This window comes from Pelecanus crispus, chromosome 1, assembly GCF_030463565.1.
Source record: "Pelecanus crispus isolate bPelCri1 chromosome 1, bPelCri1.pri, whole genome shotgun sequence".
NCBI lineage: Eukaryota > Metazoa > Chordata > Aves > Pelecaniformes > Pelecanidae > Pelecanus > Pelecanus crispus.
In genome coordinates, this window is record NC_134643.1 from 32,913,733 (window position 1) to 32,934,175 (window position 20,443).

The following is a 20,443-nucleotide window of genomic DNA, read 5'->3' on the forward strand; positions in this document are numbered from 1 at the left end:
GTTTATTCAAATGGGATGAATCAACTCACCTTTGACTAATAAGAGAGCTTACAAAATTAGCTTAGTTGAGTGTCTATCTTTTAAATAAATAAATTTGAGATAATTTCTTCTTAATATCATGACCACAGTAAAGAGAAGGTTAAATTGGCAAAATGTTTGAGAAGGTGTGGATGCAGAATTTGTGCCTGGGAATACATAAATTCATCCTTTTTCATCCAGTGATTTTACTTCTTTTGGAGAGTTGAGCAGTTGTTTTGAGAAGCTGATGAATCATAGGCCTCTGAACATGTCAGATCAGACAGGCCCATTCATCCTCGGGGAGAGCTGTGTAGCAAGAACGCAGGGGGTTGTGATTAGACCTGAAATGTGAAATCCCTGAATCCTTTCCTTAGCAAAGGTATGCATCGCCACACCAGTTGTACATATCCCAGTGGTGAGACGAATGCCTAACCAGGCACAGAAGAGAATTTTACAATGAGATTATGGGAGAAAGCGTGACTGTTTAGGAAGGAGCTATGTGCAGATAAAAGGGATCAGCTGCCACCTGCCTCCAATACCTGATTTGCCAGTCAAAGGGGGGCAGGATGCACGCTAGCAGCATGAGGAGTCATGTGGCTGAACTTCCTTCTCTGCTGAAGTTGTGAGTCTTGTTTTGCCTAACCCTTTGCTGTCGTAAGAATGCAGTTAGCACGTTTAAAGCCAGCTCAGGCTGTGGCTTCAGATGGGCCACCACTTCTTAAGCCAGCCATCTTATGAGATCCAATTCAGCTCACCACACTGGCAAGCCAGCAAGAGTCCTGGGGCTTGCCCAAGGGCAGACACCACCGGGGAAGCTGCTTAAACTAACACTACTACCACAGTCTAAAACGTATCAGTACTGCGTTGCTCTCGTAACAGTAACTCATAAAACCACGGGCGGCAAAACCTCCCTGTTTAGCTGCATCTGACGCGGCAGACACCACTACTGTTTCAGCTATTTGCTTTAAAAATGAACTGAGACATATATAATGAAAACCTACAATAAATTAAAGAATAGCACACAAGTCTTAAAAACAATTGCAGGAGTAAACCATCACTAGATAATATGACCAGATGTGTAGTCATCTACAGACAAGGCAGGCAGACCATACCTGCAGAACAGGCCACGGTAATCCAGAAAGCAGTAGCTCTGAAAGCATTTAGGAGGGAACAGATGAGCACCTGGCTGTGAACCACCACTGTCCTGTGCCAAAAGGATCCTAGGTAATACGTGGCTCATGAGCTATTTGTGGCCATTGAATATTTCACTGAGGAAGTGATACTGGAATACTGCCGTTACGTCTTGCCTTGATACTCTTTGAAGAGTGCAAAAACTTGATTGTATTGGGTTTGCATGGCATGGGTTTGGTAGCAGGGGGGCTGCAGGGGTGCCTTCTGTGAGAAGAATGCCAATGCCAGCCAGCTCCAAGATGGTCCCACCACTGGCCAAAGCTGAGCCCATCAGCGACACTGGTAGCACCCCTGTGATAATATATCTAAGGAAGGGTAAAAACTGCTGCACAACTGCAGCTGGGAGAGAGGAGTGAGAATATGTGAGAGGAAGGACTCTGCAGACACCAAGGTCAGTGAAGAAGGAGGGGGAGGAGGTGCTCCAGGCACCAGAGCAGAGATTCCCCTGCAGCCCATGGTGAAGACCATGGTGAGGCAGGCTGTGCCCCTGCAGCCCATGGAGGTTAAGGGTAGAGCAGATATCCACCTGCAGCCCATGGAGGACCCCACGCCAGAGCAGGTGGATGTGCCTGAAGGAGGCTGTGACCCTGTGGGAAGCCTGCACTGGAGCAGGCTCCTGGCAGGACCTGTGGCTGGAGAACATCTGGCAATGGGAGATGTAGAAAGTTCATTCTGTCCAATTTCTAAAAAACCTGCAATAATCATTACAACATGCAATGGATATAAATTTTCCTTTGGGGAAGAAAATACCAGGTAAGAAAATTAATTTTACTTTTTAATTTGTGAGAAAGAACAGCAGTAGATGACTGGAATCTGCAACTACAAATCATAGAATCATAGAATAATTTAGGTTGGAAAAGACCTTTAAGATCATCGAGTCCAACCGTTAACCTAGTGCTGCCAAGTCCACCAGTAAACCATGTTCCTAAGGTGTCAAAAGCTTTACTAAAGTCCAGGTAGACAACATCCACAGCCTCTCCCTCATCCACTAAGTGGGTCACCTTGTCATAGGAGATCAGGTTAGTCAAGCAAGACCTGCCTTTCAGAAACGCATGCTGACTGGGCCTGATTGCCTCATGGTCCTGTACGTGCAGAGTGATGGCACTCAAGATGATCTGCTCCGTAACCTTCCCTGGCACTGAGGTCAGACTGACAGGCCTGTAGTTTCCTAGATCCTCCTTCTGGCCCCTCTTGTGGATGGGCGTTACATTTGCTAACCTCCAGTCAACTGGGACCTCCCCAGGACTGCTGGTAAGTGATCGAAAGTGGCTTGGTGAGCCCTTCCACCAGCTCCCTCAGGACTCTCGGGTGGATCCCATCTGGCCCCATAAACTTAGAATCACAGAATCATAGAATCATCTAGGTTGGAAAAGACCTTTAAGATCATCCAGTCCAACATTAACCTACACTACCAAGCCCACCTAAACCAATCAAGGGTAGACTAGACTAAACCATGCCCCAAAGTGCCACATCTACCTGTTTTTTGAACACCTTCAGGGATGGGGACTCCACCACCTCTCTGGGCAGCCTGTTCCAATGCTTGACCACCCTTTCCATAAAGAAATTTTTCCTAATATCCAGCCTAAACCTCCCCTGGCGCAGCTTGAGCCCATTTCCTCTCGTCCTAAAACTTGTGGGGGTCTAAGTGGTGTAGCAGGTCGCTAACCATTCCCCCTTGGATTATGGGGACTTCATTCTGCTCCCCGTCCCTGTCTTCCAGCTCAGGGGGCTGGGTACCCCGAGAACAACTGGTCTGACTGTTAAAGACTGAGGCAAAGGTGGCATGAATACCTCAGCCTGTTTCTCACCTTTTGTCACTATGTTTCCCCCCTGCATCCAATAAAGGATGGAGAGTGTCCTTAGCCCTCCTTTTGTTGCTAATGTATTTATAGAAACATTTTTTATTGTCTTTTATGGCAGTAGCCAGATTAAGTTCTAGTTAGGATTTGGCCCTTCTAATTTTCTCCCTGCATAATGTCACGACATCCCTGTAGCCCTCCTGGGCTGCCTGCCCCTTGTTCCGACACATTATCCCCCTCACGCCCAAGGCAAGGCGTTTCATCAGTCTACTGAGGGCGCGGGGCGCGCTCACCACCCTTCGCAGTCACCCCAAGTTTAGGCAACTTCATGAAAACTCTATTTCGGCGAGGCCGCGTAGGCGGGAAGCTGGCAGGCCGGGCTGGCTGGTACCGAGGCGGCCCCGAAGCCGTCAGACCCGGGGGACGCCCGGTGCTCCTGATGCCCCGCCAAGCGGGAAACGCGGGGGGAAGCGCCCGCGGCCCGACAGGGGCGAGGCCGGGCGGGGGCCCTCCTCCTCCTCTTCCTCTTCTTCTTCCTCCTCCTCCTCCTCCTGCTCCTGCTCCTGCTCCTGCTCACGGCCCCCTCGCTCCCAGCGCCTCCGGGGCAGGGGGCGGCACCAGCAGCCCGGCCCCGCGGGCAGCGGCAGCGGCAGGCCGCACCGGCTCCGCCGCCACCCAGGCGCCGCCGGGCAGCGGCCGCCTCCCGCCCCGGGCCGCGCTGAGGCGAGGCGGGCCCGGCCCCGCCCCCGCGTGCCGCCCCGCACGTCGCCGGCCCGCCCCCCCCCCCCCCCCCCCCCCCCCGGCCGTGACCTTGCCCCGCCGAGCTCCGCCCTGCGTCACCCCGCCCGCCCCGCCCGCTCCGGCGGCGCCGCTCTCAGCTGTTTCCGGCGTGCTGGGCGCTGCGCAGGCGCAGTAGCGCGGCCCAGCTTGCCGCTCCGCTCTGCTCCGCGCCGCTCCGCCGCCTTCCTCCCCCCCCCTCCTCCTCCTCCTGCCCGCTCCGCCGGGGTGGCGCCGCGCGGGCCGCGGCCGCTGCGGCCGCCCTGCTCGTGAGGGGCGGCGGGCCCTGCCTGGCGCCCGGCGGCGGCCGCGGGAGCGGGGGGAGGCGGGAGGCGTTGCCCGGCAGGTACCGCCGCCGCCGCCGGGGTGGGCCGCGTCGCGTCGCCCCGGGGGGCGTAATGGGCGGGGGGGGGAGGGGGGGAGCGCGTGCCAGGCACGCGGGGCTCGCGTGCGTGACGCAGGGGTGGGTGTGGGCGCGTGAGGCGGGGCCGGCGGCGGACAGGGGAGGGGGCCGGGAGCGGGACTCGCCGCTTGTTTACGCCGCCGCTCTCGGCATCGTTTCTGCGAAATGGCGCAAGGTAGAGGCAGATCCCGCTGCCCCTCCTCCCGGGGCCGGCGGCGCCCGTCCGCCCATATAAGCCCCGGCCTCCCCCTGCCCGCCGCCTGGCCTGGGGCCCGCCTGCGCGGCGGCGGTGGCGGCGGTGGGCCGGAGGGCTGGCGGCGGTGGGCCGGGCCCGGCGCAGGTTGGGGCAGCCGCTGAGGCAGCTGTAGGTAAGGGTGCTCCTGCCTGCGGCGGCATCGCCTCCGCTCTTCTTTGGCGTCGGCCTGCGCTGGTGTCCGCCTGCCTGGCCGCCGCGGGCACCTGCCGCAGGAGCTAGGGAGGCCTGAGCTTGCTATTTAGGCAAATTATGGATTTGCTCCTGCCATTTCAGCGCAACTCTTGTATACTGCCTAAAATGCTGATCCGCCTCGGAAATACTTACATTTTCCTTATAGAGTAAAGGTTATATACTGCTCTTAGGCTAGGAACGTTTCATTGAGCTTGTGGCTTTATACTGAAGCTTTGCTCAAAGAATTGGTGTCCTTTCTCCCTTGGGAGGAATTCTGCAAAGGGGGTGGTAGTATAACGACAGTTTCATTTGAAGTTTGGTCTCTGCACAAGATAATTTGCTGAAGAGATGAAAATTTCTCTTTATTGGCAAGACCAGCAAGCAGTTTTCTATATGTCACTAAATGCTTTCGGCAAGTGTTGCATGTTGCTCGAGGTAGACTTAAGCTGGCCTTTAAGGAATAGCGTGTTGAAATTCAAATGCTGGGATGACACTACCAAATGTCCTGAGCAGTAGATATCCCCGTGAGATTATTAGATTTGAATGTTTATCTGTCTTTACTGAAAGCATAAATAAACTGCATAAGCTTTAAGCAACTTCATGATTTTAGCTAAACTTGTTACTGGTTTTTGGGTTTCCATTGTTGTTTTTTTCTCTTTTTCAGATAACACCGTGATATGAGACTTATTTGTTGAAATATATTTTCTGGAATGAAGTAGACAATCAACATAGAGAAGGTGTAATTACTTATACGTAATGACAGTTCTTTTATCTTTAGACGCATATTTGTTCTTTGTGATTAATCCAAAAAGTCTTTGGTGGAAGCAAAGAAACAAATACCTGTATTTGTATAGACCTGAAGTCTGCTGGAGGATAAATCATGCCGTTCACCTGAGAGTTTTTCATACAAGTGAGCCTCGGTGTAAATGGGCCAGAAGCAGAACATTTTGGTATAACAAAGACATTTACAGCCATGACTTTTTGTACTACAGAGTTTCGAAACTTTTAACTTCTTCTTCCAAAGGACTTGCAAAAGTGAACAATCGCATGTCACGAATTAAGAATACTATAGAATCTGTTTCAAAGGCAGTGTCTGGCACTCATAGTGAACTGGTTTCACGGATAGCTCGATTAAAGTCACACTCAGGTACTCCGGGAAAAGCAAATAAAAGTAATGCAGATGCAAATAACATCAGTGCAAATCTAGAAAATGATAAACAAGTCACAGATGCCAGAACTCAGGAGGATTGCAACAGAGGCCCAGCAGCAAAGAAATCCACTTGTGCAAACGCAAATTTGGAGTCTGTGTTAGTAAGTTCAAGTGGCACTTTCCAAGGTTCTCCAGAAGATTCAGCGTCTGGTAAAGACCATCTTTTTCATATAAGCTACTTTTCTACAAATTTTGGAGAGACTTACAACTTCGTAGCTGATCATATCAACTGGTACTTTAATAATAATTCTGTTATGGATCAAGAGAAAAAAAGGAATGCTTTATTACAGGACTCTAAAAGTGAAGAGAGGAATAAGCTTGATTCATCAGAAGATGCTGTAATGAGTGAAGAAAAGACAGTGGATTCAGCAGCTACTCTAGCTCCTGAAACAGAGACTCTGGGTGCTGAAAAGACAAATACTGCTCTTCCAGTTTCCACTAAAAAAAGTATTGCAAACTTTCTTTCCTATCCCAGTAACAGTGTACAAGCTTTTGTAGACAGTTACATTGGTGGGTTGGTTCCCAAGTTAAGATCTGATACAAAAGTTGTTTCACAAGAAAAGTGTAAACAGCCGGAACAAGAAGTGTGTGAGAAAGATGAGGAGGACAAAGCAAAAGACACTAAGACTGCAGAAGAGAGGGAAAAGCATCTGCTTCTTCAGAGAGAAAAGGCAAGTCTTCGTTTAGTGTTGTTTCTTGATACGTTATTTCTATGTATGTGTATATTTTATACAAGTGTGTATATGCACTATACACATGTGTATATACCTGTATGTAAACTTACATACATGTATAGACCCACGTATATACTTTTATATAAATAAGTATATACCTGTGTATGTACTTAAATACATATAAATACATATATACGTACACATACATTTATATGTGTATGTACATATAAGTGCATATCTACTTATAAATAAGTATATATACACATATAAAAACTATATAAACTTACATACATAAGTTGAAATTTACATATACATTTATAAATATGTATACGTATATAAAAATGTGTATAACTTTTTATATAAGTATATATGTTGATGTAAGTTTATATTAAAAAGTGTGTATATGTATATGCACATACGTGTGTGTATAGTATATACATATATGTAGTTCATATATATGTATAGAAAGAGTAAATAAGTATAGATAGATCTAGTTGCTTTTTTGTTGTTGTTGTAGTTATAGTAATCTTACACTCCTTCATGGTCCAAATACTACGATTTCAGAGTTGCCCTGAAAATGCATCTGAGTACATGCTGACACGTGTTTGTTTGGTGTATTGTTGCTGTGAGCTGCCTTTATTTTATTTTTCTAGTAAACAAAGAACCAAAAGGTTGCCTCTTTATGTTTAAGCAGTGCTTACTTGGAGCCTGTAGCAGATCTCTAGTACAACATGCTGTCCATTACTTCTGAGAAATCTTAAAATAACAGTTTGGGACTAGTCTTGACAAATTTTACACATTCCTTAGAGTAGTTTTATGTTATTTGTATAACTTTATCTTTTTTAGATTATTGCAAGAGTGAGTATTGATAACAGGACTCGAGCTTTAGTTCAAGCCCTACGAAGATCCTCTAATCGAAGAGTCTGTATCAGCAGGGTTGAAGAACTGACCTATCATCTTCTAGAATTTCCAGAGAGCAGAGGAGTTGCAATTAAGGTGCAAATAGTCTTTATGCTTAGACAAAAAATAAATATCTGACAGAGAATTGGCATAGAATAACGTAAAATTTCCTTCTGTGCTTTTTGTGAGCTAGTCGTATTTTTCTGTTTGTAAAGATTACAATGTGAATGTCTCTTTTTATAGCTCTTTTTTTTTTTTGCTGGTTCAAGCAGACTCATGTGCAAACTGTCAGTAGTTTAGCTAAAGGCTCTTAAAGATTGCAATGTTTAATTTAGAAGCATACAGCACTGTCATGTGGGTAGATAGTATAGCTTATTCTAGTGGTAGACGAAGGTCGTACACTGTGTCCTCTGTCGCAATTGACCAGACGGGAATGTACGGTACAGTTGATCTGCGTGTGCACAACAGTTTTTATGCTTGTTTGCATGCTTCCTTTGAAGAGAGATGACAACAGTGGAGTATAACCATCAAATAAGTTCATGTAATCTAGTCCTACTCATTCTCTTTCCTGCAGTGAGAGGACAGGAGGTGGGTGGTAAAACTATTCTAGCAGCACTAGCCAAATCACAGCATTTGTCAGTCTCATGCCTGTTTCCACAAGATGTGACAGATGTGTGACATGGATTGTAGAGTTGCTGGAAAAGAGATCTGGGGGAATGGAGTGCAGGCCAGATCAATCAGCTGGGCAGGGTACAGGTTGGGCATCCACGTGAATAGATGTGAATTACTTTATTATGAAAGAGTACATTCGCTACTCCCATTTTGATTATAATGCTCTATATCGTTGTGATAATAATTGTACATTTAAAAATTATTCAGTGTGAGGAAGGATTTTAATTTTTGTTTTGTTTTAGTGTACTTAGGCATTTCCTGTTTTGAAGCAGTGTGATACTCGGCAAAATGTAGCCTTTTAGCTATACTTGGTATGCTCCATACTTGAGTTTATATTTGGCCAATGCAATATTAAAGTCAATAAAACTAAACTGCTGGTAAATACAGCTTTTCTAGCTATTTGAAAGATTTACATTTCACCTTGATTGTTTAATTCTGATAGGTAGTTACTTTAGCAATGAGTTGTGTACGACATAGTATCAGAGTCCATCCTTTCCCTTGTTAGAAGGAGAGATGGGTATATACAGATTTAAAGTTTTCCTCTGAGTTTAACTAATATGTTACTTTCATACTTAAATGCCAAACAAGTAAATTTAAGCATGGATTCTTTTGGTATAAACGTATAGTTGGAATGAAACATCTTTGTATTTATCAACAGGAAAAAATAATCCCATGCCTACTGCGACTGAGACAGGCAAATGACGAAAGTCTTCAGGCTGCTGTTAGAGAGACTTTAGCTATAATTGGGTATACAGACCCTGTGAAAGGCTGGGGAATTCGAGTCCTCGCTATTGATGGAGGAGGAACAAGGTAAAACCTCTGTTTTTTTATATACTTGTAGCCTTTTTCATACTGTAACTGGAAATAAAATTTCAGGTTTTTTTGATAGGTTTGTGCCCAAAGATCCGATTTATGATTTACAGTTCTGTAACATTTGACTATCCAAGTGATGGGTATTATTTTTGTATGCATTTGTGCTTAAATTTCCATGCATTAGTGGTCCTGTCACACTGAAATTACTTACCTGTTTAAAGTTGGCTAAACGCAAGTGCTTGGATTGGCTCTTCCTCCTTTTGGAAGTAAATTGAATGGTTATTTGAGTTAGTCTGTTCACAAGCCTAGTCTCAGAAATACAGAATTGGTGTGAAATGCTAGAAGTACTTTATACTCTTATGATTGTGTTGACTTAGTAATACAAAAAATGTTCTTGAACTTGTGTGGAGGGTGACCTGCCTTAGCAGGACTGGTCTCATATGAAAGAATGCCTGGGCTAGTGGTGAAAGCTACTCTAGCCATGCTGTTGATTTATATTTCTTCTACAATGAACGCTTTTTTTTTTAAATGTAGGCACCACATGTCCTTAGTTACATGTGCTCTAGTTCTGCATGAATGTATGCATCTAGCACAATTTGTAAAGAGTAGTAGCAGAAGCACGTTCATTAAATTTGAAGTCTGATGTTTACTAAAAGCTGTGTGTTCAGGCATATTTGAAGAAATCTTGTTGGCAAGTATTTATTGATTCACAAATCTTTATTGGTAGAAAGTAAAGTATAAAGTCATTGCAGAAATACAGTTTCACAGACTTTTTGTTTCCCTATAGTATTTCTTTACTTGCATCAAACTCGGTTGTCTTCAGTAAGGAGTAAGTGTATGTCACAACTTCAACATTTGTGTTTCCAAAAGTTCATTGTAAACAATGAAGATTTTACAAAGCAGAAAGAAGGATGCTATATGTATAAATAAAGTGTGTTAATTTTTCTGTTCGATTTCTAGGGGAGTGACATTAGAAGACACGTTATCTTTAGAAAGCAGTATCTACAACACTAAATGAAACAAGTCTCGAGAGTGAGCCTGAGTACTGACTACTGGCTGTTGTGCCACTTAATTGGTGGTGTTCAGCTGGTTATAGTTTTGGACTGGGTTGACTAGTGCTCTTCAGCACAAGCCAGGACAGATTTGAAGGCAGCATGCAGGAGCTGCCATTCTCAGCAGAATGCGTTGACAAGATGGTACTTGCTTTGGTGCTCATTTTGCCATACGCAGTTCTCTAGTTCTGGCCCAGCAGAGTTAGCACCTTTGCATGCCAGATACTGTTTCATGCTATAAAAGCACAAGATGATGGTCTGGAATGCATCTCTTCCATTATTTCCGATGCATTGAATTGAGGCAAAAAAACTGCAACAGAAAAATACTATGCCCTAAGGGGTATTATATAGCCCTGTTAAGACCAAGCTTTTAAGTGCTGTGTGTTATGGATGCAGCTAAAATCTGTCCTGAAGATGGTCATCCCTGAGCCTTTGCTACAAAACAATATGGCTGTAGATGTTGAGTACTGTTTTTGGTGTGCCCAAGTATGTAATTTATATTTAATATTCATCATTCTATTTTAATTCTGTTCTGCTACTTTTTTATTCCCTGAAATATTCAGGATTCTTATTGTTGTAGTTATTCAGTTATAATAACTTATGTTAAGCAAAGGTGGGCTTAATTAGAGCTGTGTAAGATAAAACTACCATTGTATGTGAAGGGGGTTTTTTGTGTTTCAGGGGATTAGTTGCACTTCAGACTCTACGGAAACTAGAAGAACTAACTGGAAAGCCAGTTCATCAACTTTTTGACTACATTTGTGGTGTAAGCACAGGTAATTGTTAAGCTACAAGTTGGAATTTTTGTTATGAATATAGTAAAAGAACATCTGAGAATAAATGTAGACTTTGCAGAACTTGCTGGTTTCTGACTTTGAGTGTAAGTTGGGAAAGTACAGGTGTGATTTCTAAAGTCTTTCTTTTTTCTTCTGAATAAGAACTTTCGGTGATCCATGGTACACTTATAACTTCAAACCAATTTCTCATTTTTTTCAAGAAATGTGAAACCTTCATTTTGTGCACAGATACAAATATCTTAGATGTTTATGAGGCTTTACAGACAGCTAAGGTAACGACCCTCAGGGACTGACACTGGGCCAATAGTGTTTTCTGTCTTTATTAATGACCTCCACAGCAGGACAGAGTGTGCCTGTAGCAAGATCTTGGATCATACTAAATTAGAGGAACTGGTCAATACAGTGATACCCTCTGTTCAGATTGGCCTGTACAGACTGGAGAAATGGCTTGACAGGAACCACTGTACGGTTCAGTAAAGCCAAGTACCAAGCCCTCCATCTGAGGTGGGCTGACTGGCTAGAAACCAACCTTGCAGAAAAAGACCTGGTCTTGTTTGAACAAGTTGAACATAAATCATCAGTGTACCCCTGTGGCAAAGCAAGCTGACCACATATTGGCTTGTATGCACGAGAACATACCCACAGATTAAGGGTCTCTGGCCACTGTATGTCTAGGTTTGGGCTCTTTAGTAAACACTTAATATGTTGGGTATGTTCTTGTACATACTGAGTGAGTCTGGCAGAGGGCCAAGTGCATGGTTAGGGGACTGGAGGTCATGACATAGGGGAGAGAGTGCAAGAAAAGTCCCAAGTAACCTGTTCTAACTGAACCTGTTTGAACAGGAGGTTGCACTCGATGACCTCTGGAGGTCCCTCCCAGCCTTAATTGCTTTTGTGACTCAATAAGTTACTACCCCCTAGGAAGTAGGAAACTCTAAAGCATACATTTCTTTTTAAAAGACAGTCATCTCTTTCAGAAATGGTGGTAGACCAGTAGCAGCGTAATGCTGATTTCTAACATAAGACATCTTATGTTAGACATAGACAAAGACATCTGAATTGTACTGGTCTCTGATCATCAGTTTTGGATGTATGTGAAGTTTGCATAAGGACTTCATGTAAGGATATTCTCCCAAAATATTCCTCCCAAGCTGTTAACAGCATAGGGCTAGTGCCCCCATGTATTCTCCTAGCCTTCAGTGATGTGCAGATGAGGAGCCTCCTTAAACAAAGGTGGCATCTCTCTGTGTTCGTGATTTCTTTTGCCCATGAAGTCTTTCCAATTTTGAAATGCATTTCGAAAACCTTTCTGACGGAAGAAGTATTTTTTTTCAGAACTCATGAATAAGTCAAGTCATGGTATTGTAGAGCTGGAATTGTCCTTAGGAGGTTATCTCATTTCCCAAGGGAAGGATCAGCAGTGTGTGTTTCACTATTGACAATTTTCTAAGATTTTGAATCATGTCAGGCCTCTTCAGAAAATCTGTGCTAGTGTTCCACCATCTTTACATTTGGCGGAAGAAAAATCCAAATGTCTAATGTGGATCTTCCTGTTGCAGTTCAAATTTGTTTCCTCTTGTCCTGACTCCCCAGCAACATGGATAATGGATTCTTTCTTTCCTCTTTGCCGTGGCCTTCTCTGCATGTAAAAGCTTTTGTCATAGCCTGTTTACTCAGGCTTTCCTTACAGACTGGTTTCCTTGACCTGTGATTGTGTCTGGGGACTCTTGTGTGGTTTTTCTTTTTTCTGAATTGGTCCACATCTTTTCTTGAAGCAATGTCATTCAGGTCCAGATATAGCACTTCAGCTGAAGTCTTACTAGTCTTAATGAATAAAGAAGGAATACTTTCTTCTTTCAGGTTATATTCTTGCCTATCTTGTGTCTTACTAGCCAACTGTATCCCTGTGTTCTTCAGGATAGGCTCCTTAACCTCCTGGTTTTTATTTAGGTATTTTTTCCCCCTGAAGTGTTGGCCGTCAAGGCTGAGATGGTGGCTCAGTGTAGGAGTCTGTGATGCAGAGCAGGATGCGATGGAAGCCTCAAACTTTTTTCACTGAACTGTCTGATAGAGCCTGCACTGTATCTTTGATTTTGACCTTACTCTCCTGTGAGTGGCTTGTTACCATCAAGCAGGTTTCAGCAAAGCCCTTTAATGTGTATCTTGACTCTGATATTACCTACTACCACTTGTGTGCTGATGCGGACTGCAGTTTTTGGTGCTGTTTCTCAGGAGGTGAAGTGAAAATGAGTTTGCATTTGGTATGAATTTTGGCTCCTTGGCTTTGAAACTGTTCACCAAAATAACAAATGCATGATATTACAGAATTGGTGCTGGAGAGTTAAGAGGAAAAGAAGGTAGCAGCGAATTTGCATGATTCAGGAAAATGGTGTTTCTCTGCTGCTAGATGTTTAGTCCGTGTTGAGTACAGGTATTTGATGATTTGGCAGTTGAGTAAGTTTCTCTTGATGAAACTTTGATGTATCAGGTAGACCCAGGTTATATTAAGCATGTGTGCTATATTTTAAAAAATTGAGACCATCAGTCCACTGACACTCAGCTATCATGGTGATGGGATTTGTGAGAGCAAAAGAAGCTTGGAAGTCATGTTTCCTTTAAAACCATCTGTAACTTTCTTTATGTAGTTCTTTCTGCATATGTGTTTTATTCTTACTCTCAAGAATTTACTCCTTTTTAAATTAATTTTATTCAAACTTATTGTATTCATTTCCAAATTGGAAAAATTGTATGTCCTAATTATTCCTAATGCTTAATTAGATGTCCTCATGGTATTGCACAATTAGATTTAAAGGTTGTGTATGTTTCTTTCATTTTAATATGTCTAAGAATTGTAGTGATGCATTTTCCACCGTTTAATGGTATTCTGTAACCATGCTTTTTGGACACTGTTGGTTTGTTCCTACAAGGGTAGGTCATAATTTTTTTAGGCACACACTAGATGGCAGTGTGTATGAATGACTATTATAAATGGTTGCAACCAGATGTATTCCAAACTAGTCAAAACTCCCTTCTTTTTACAGTTTTCCTAGAATTTTTCTTTACTGACTCAGAGTTTGCCAGATAGCAAGTAATGCTCCAAATATACTTTTAATACCACAGTATAGATTTCTTTCACTCATTTCTCTTCCCAAATAAAGCAGTGGATTTGATTTGCTTTCTGCCATATACATGTTTGCAGGGATGAAATGCTATTTGTCAACTTCTTTTTGAAAGTAGACTCTTCCTATCTCATGTATGTCCTTTAAAATGTAGTTTGTAATCTTTGAACAGGAATGTAGTGATACAAATGTCAATTGATTTTTCCCTTTTCAAGATAGATATTCTTCTAACCTATGAACTACGTTAAATGGTAATCCATCCTTGTAATCTTACTCCAGGCTCTATTTTACATTTCAAAATACTTCTTTTTCAGGAGCTATATTAGCTTTTATGTTGGGATTGTTCCATATCCCTCTGGATGATTGTGAAGAACTGTATCGAAAGTTAGGATCAGATGTGTTTAAGCAGAATGTCATTGTTGGAACAGTCAAAATGGGTTGGAGCCACGCCTTTTATGACAGTGATATCTGGGAAAAAATGCTGAAGTAAGTAAAAAATGATCAGATGAAAAATAATTAGTATAATGTCTAAGAGTCTTCAGGTTTGTTATTGTTTTACTGGTAAGCAAATTCTGAAAACAACTAGAAGCGATTAGCATATACTGTCATTCTTTTGAAATAGCTGTTTGCATATTTACCAAAACATTGAAAGCCTTTAATGTAATGATTTCTGTTTCTGGGGAGTAAAGTAAGCTTTAGTGCACTGATTTCTGATTATATTCCTGTACACTTGCCAGCTCTGCTTGATCTGACTCATTATAGATCTGCTACAAATTTTACTAGACACCTGCTGTGCCTTTTTTCTTATAGGAGACATGGTAAGAAATGAAATACATGTGCTGTAGTAAGAATTTTTAATCTTAGCTGCTATATTGAGGGGTTTTGCCCATCATCCCTTTCTTTGAAAAGGGAAATGAGCTGTAAGAATTACAATGAAAAAAATACCTGCTATGTCAGAGTTGCCAGTGAAATGGTGTTTATTTGTAGATATGTATACAAATGCATTAATGGCTCTTCAGGAAAAGTCACTGGAAGAAATTATTAATACTTTTTACAGGTTTTGTTACCTAGTTTTATTCACCTGCAGTTGTATTGATAGTTCCATTGTTTATAAATTTTAGCCAACTAATGTCATAGTTTCCCAAACAGTGTAAGCTGGCACTGCTGCTCAAAGAACTGAAACAACCTTCTCTGAGAGTAAAAGTAGAATGGTTAAAAGCTTCTCTGGATAAGTAATGACAAGTTCCTCAATGCAAGATTAATGTGTTTTATGGGATTGAAAGAGTTTTTTCTAGATCTTATAGTGGGAATACCTGTGCTGCCCGAGTTTTAAGCATCTCTCTTCTTTGCTGAAGTGGAGAGAGAGGCTTCCAAGCACTACTTCTCTGTGCTCTTGCATATTTTTAGGAATAAATGAGTTTATCAAATGAATATAATGAGTTTTTATGTTAAGATATCTGGAGTTCCTCTTTTTTTAGAACAGAGATTTTTCTCTGCCTTCCCTCTTTTCCTCCCCTGCCCAACTAAAAGAAGTCTTGTGAAAATCAAAATTGCCTCATGTGAAAGCATTTTACATGCCTTTAATTAAAATGCTGCTATTCTTTGCAGCTACATGTAACACATGAGGGAGATAAAGCACTCCTGTGTAATGGACAGAAGCCAGGCAATTATTATATTATCCATAGATTAAATTAAAAATTAAATTTGTGATCAAGAAATTACTTTTTGTTGACCTAATTCTGCAGTGTTGAAGGGAGATGCTGTGCCTACACAACATTTTATTGAAACAGTAAGCTTTCCTGCAGGGAACACTGCTTTGTTTTGTTTTAAATTTAAAAGCCTTACCTGTGCTGGGTGGGGTTTTGTTGTTTAAATGGTGGTAGACTTGTCAGCCTTCCTTGAAATAGTATCCACGTACAATATACAGGCATGCTATATACATTTAGCCCTACCACAATATTGATGGTATTATTTTCTGTCAGAAAGTATTCTTGCTGAAAATAATTAAGCTAGTGTTGTATTAGGTTAATGTTGCATGCATTCATGAGGCATATTATAAATTCCATTTCCGAAAATGACAACTAATTTTGGTTAACGAACTTTTTAGTCTGAGTGCTATATGAAATTCATTTTATGTCTTTTATGTATATATGTTTATTTTAACTCTTCTTATGTATTTCTTGAATCGCAGTTTGAGGACTGTTTTTAATGAGTTACTTTTATTACTTTGTGCAGAAGATTATACTTACCATACATCAGTCTATGTAATGCTATATTGAATTGCATTTGTAAGAAGAACCTGGCTTACAGTTCCAAGTTTTCTGTTTTCTTTTGACTGTTGTTTACATATACAATTTTCTTCTTTCATATGGTCATGAGAAACTACTAGAGAAATTTGGTGAGCAGCTAGGGGTTTTTACAAGCTAAATAAAATCCCATACTGGGAATTTGTAATCTTGAGAAGCAATCAAGGACTGTATAGAGGGTAGAGTAAAAGTTACATGTTCTCTCTTGGTAGGATAATGGATAATGCATGTGTTTGGGATTACAAGTAATAATGCTTCAGTATTTATTGCACAATTGAAGTATAAATTGAGACTGCTCTTCAGTGACTAGATGGGCAACACATTCTGTACCAGGGAGTCACTCCAGACATACTTAACAGATTTTGCACCATTATCAGTGAGATGTTCTGCATCTTTATGGACCACACAATAAATGTCTCTCCTGTAGGTTTGGTAAAGATGTGGTAGTTTCCTGGTACTTTTGTTGTTGTTGTTAGAAGGGGGTAAAAGTTACAGTTTTGCCTTTCGAATTGAGTGCTCTTTCTCCAGACTATTTGATTTCACCCTGGCTGTAGTCCATTAGAACGTTTCTTTAAGTATGTGGTTGGCAATATATTCTTCATCACGTTACTGAAATAAGTGTTGCAATATTAGTGACTTGAAGCAATGAAAGAGCAACGTTTGTAAAGGAGACTTGTTGTTTAGGTAGATCATGTCTAGAGGACATAGGTCACAGACACAAACAAAGCAGATAAATGGAAAAATAGGATGGCAAATGAGATTATGTGTAAAGTAATAACCCATGAGTGTAAAAATATAAAATGCTTAAAGGATTTAAACTAACTTTAATATCGGAATTGATTTGGGTGTTGTTATGGACAGTTCAATGAAACATCTGTATGCTTGTGGTGAAACAAGATGATTCAGTGTGTGATGGTTAGGACTGAAAATACAGAAAATATTATGCTGTTCTATGAATCCATAATACAGTTTCATTTAAAATACTATTTGCAGTCCCAGTCCCAGTTACCCCATTTTGGAGAATGTTTCTTTTGCAAGATTGGTAAAAAGTAGCCAGTGACCTTGAAGACAACTCACACAAAGGAATTAGGACTCTTTATTGTTAAAAAAAGCAAACAAGTTAAGGCAGTAATTTGAGATAGTAAGGTATCTTGACAATTACCATTCTCATCTTTTTTTCAAGAACAAGAGACTATTCAATAAAATTAAAATTAGGAGACTTTCTCTTTTAACACAGTATGTGAATAAACTGGAATTAATTGTATTGTGACTTCAGGAAAGAAAATAATTGAACAGTGAGGCTTGACAAAGACATTTATATAATACACAATTACAGTATTAATGTTAGCAACAAAACTAAAATAATTTTTTTGGAGGTGATATTAAACTTCTATCTTTAGACCTTAATGTCTAAAGTTGCATAGTTTAAGCGATTTTTTTTTGTACCTGATCTGAAGCATCAGTTCCTGGCCTTCATAAGAAACAAGATGTGAGAAAATAATTATTCAGTTTGACAATTCCTCTAATTAAAAAAACTGCATAAGCAATATCCACTGCTTAATCTTCGCATTTGGGGTTTGGGAAAAAATATCTAATATAGATATTTAGGAAGAAATAGATGAAAGAGATGCAAATCAGTATAAGACTGTCATATCTCACCTCTGTCAATCTCATTTTTAATTTTGAATATTCCTATTTCATGGTTCTGTGTGCCTTTGTCTCCTTCTGTAACCAATTAGTGAGTACAGATGGCACTCTTCCCCTTCTGGTTGGTGACTGTGAGACTTGAATTAATGCATTTACTAGAAAAAAATAAAATAAAACAGCTCTATTGATGTACAAATTGTCAGCAGCAGTCTTCGATCATAGGAGTAGAAGCTGTCCACCTTCCTTCCTCCCTCTCAAGGACACATACGCAGCCATCCTTCAAGCACAGATATCCACTAGTGCAACAGTAAATTGTCCTACCTCCAAATATAGTTTACTGCCTACGTTGAGGACTACTGCTATTGTAGCATTTAAAGCTGTTATCTTCTGACCTGACTAGATTGATAAAGGTGGTGTTTTTAACAGTGGAAGCACTACTGCCTACTGTCACAGTAGTGCGAGCTATAGATGGATGATCTCTTAGCACCACCACGTGGAATCACATTACTTAAAAAGTGTGGCAATACTGAAAACCGTCTTTGCAAAATAAGGTAGATGCACCACCTGTGTTTGTGTGGGCTGTGTTCAACAACAAGAAGAAAACTCGTGGATTTAAATGAAAGCCTGTTTGGAATCACTATGGATGAGTATCCACTCTGTAGAGTTTTATACCTTTACTGTAAGCAAATGGAAGTTGAAATAGATGCTGGTAAGAGATTGTTGGCTAGTATGCTGGTATCTTCCAGTCTCCTGCACTGTGCAGGAGGGCTACCTTCCAGTAGCAGTTAGAATACTGACCCTAATGCTGATGTGATGATAAATTACAATGCTGACCATTCATATGATTTCACTGTCAGATTTATAAAAAAGTATGCATATGAAAAAATGCCACGTGAAAAATGGATGTTAAATGCATATTGAATTATTGTTATCGAAGATTACATGTAGATGTTTTAACTTCCTTCTAAATCATGTGGAATGTTGTCTTTCTTTCCTTACCTTTTGTTTTCATAACAGTTCAGGAGAGTAATTTTCATTACTATAAAATGGCTTAATAAAGGTGTTGATTTTTTTGATTCTTAAATGTAGCAAAGCACTTTGTTTTCCTCTCACACAGTAGTTAAGAAATCCTGATAATTTATGGTTAAGTATGTGGTGAAGTGAGTAGCTGAATCAAGACCTCAGTCACTCTTCAGACTTATTTCCAACAGCCTAGAAGGTTTGAAATATTGGTCCATTGAAGTGAGCCGTAGAAATCTGGTTGTTAAAGGGAAATCCAAGCATTAGTTCTTTTAAATGCAAAGTTCTCAGAAGTAAAGATGATAAAAATTACTTTTGTTGATGCTAAACTGATGGAGCATTTTCAATTGTTCACACTTATTTGCAGAGAAAAAATGGGCTCAAATCTTATGATTGAAACTGCAAGAAATTCCAAATGTCCAAAGGTAAGTACAGTTTCCTAAGGTAAATACTAATTGTGTATTCTACAAGTACTTTTAAGAGTTCTGAGTAAGAGTATTATCCCTAGAAGGATATTGGCTAAACAGCATGAGTGTTGATATGCTCTCCAAGCTTCCATATGAGGTAACCCATGCTTTTAAAGGTTAAAAATTCATTAGATTCTTAAACTTCTGCAGCAATTTCTCATATTTTTATTTAATACTTTAAGTTAGAATATGTTTCAGAGACGTTAAAAGGCTTTTATAAGCAGAGAAATACTAGGTCAACTTCTTGAAGTTGTGCAAAGCTTGGTTTTTTTATATAAGAGAATTCTAGTGTCTGGAGATCGTGTCATGTCAGCTGTGATCTGTGTTACTGTGTAGTGAGAGAACAGAGTTTTTCCTCACTTTATATGGATTATCAGGTTTTCTCCATTCACATTCATAGGCCCTGAGATCTCTCCTCTTCCTCTATGATCTAAAGGGCAGTAATTAATTGGAGGGGTGTTACATACAGCAGCAACACAAGAGTGAAAGATGAGAAAGCATGGGTATTTTATTTTTGGTGAAGGATAGGGTGTGAAGAAAGAAGAGAAATATAATAGCAGATATTTCAGAACAATCTGTAATTAACAGGTGTTTTGGTGTCATAGCACTATACTCAATGCTTTACTGTTAAATGGAAGATATTCACATTTTTCTAAACATAGAAACATGTGCTTGACTGACTGCGTTCCTAGCCCATGTCTAAAACAAGGACATGAAAAGGCTGGAGTGGCATGTTGCTTTCTGAGAGAGATGCTATATTACGTTGACTTGAAAGTTATCTTTGAACTGGGATCTTTGGCTTCCTTCCATGTTCTTCAGTAATAAAATGTGAATATAAATAGAGTTGAAACTAGCTATTCCTAGTAATTGCTTTGTAGTGCTGGCAATGGTGGCACTTTTTACAAGGCACAGCAAAATCAAAATAAAACACGCAGTTGTATGCTCTGCTGCTGTTAAATTCACGGAGAGGTGGATTTTTCCAGAAGGTGCTCAGCACTTTACAACTTAGACTGCATCATGAAGTGAAAGTGTATATGGGTATTGCCAAAAATAAATTCAAGCATCAGTTTGATAAGTTTTCTATTAAATTTTCCAAAGCTTTTTTTCTTACTCCTTCTAGTAGCGCTTAGAACCAAACCTTCCTTTTGACA

General features: G+C 40.8%; 1 protein-coding gene across 6 annotated transcripts in view; it reads left to right on the top strand.

Moving 5' to 3' along the window:
* The first annotated feature begins 4,099 nt into the window (after positions 1-4,099).
* Positions 4,100-20,443, top strand: part of PNPLA8 (patatin like domain 8, phospholipase A2) — a 40,202-nt gene continuing 23,858 nt past the window's right edge. For 5 of the 6 annotated variants that reach the window (XM_075710562.1, XM_075710584.1, XM_075710602.1 and 2 more), the window contains exons 1-7: positions 4,100-4,131; positions 5,280-6,496; positions 7,346-7,495; positions 8,730-8,881; positions 10,618-10,712; positions 14,167-14,338; positions 19,193-19,250. In XM_075710562.1, coding sequence (XP_075566677.1) covers positions 5,372-6,496; positions 7,346-7,495; positions 8,730-8,881; positions 10,618-10,712; positions 14,167-14,338; positions 19,193-19,250 — 1,752 coding nt within the window. In that variant the 5' untranslated portion in view covers positions 4,100-4,131; positions 5,280-5,371. Of the gene's footprint in view, positions 4,132-4,535; positions 4,557-5,279; positions 6,497-7,345; positions 7,496-8,729; positions 8,882-10,617; positions 10,713-14,166; positions 14,339-19,192; positions 19,251-20,443 lie in introns of those variants that run through there. The other variant, XM_075710570.1, reaches the window with a different exon arrangement.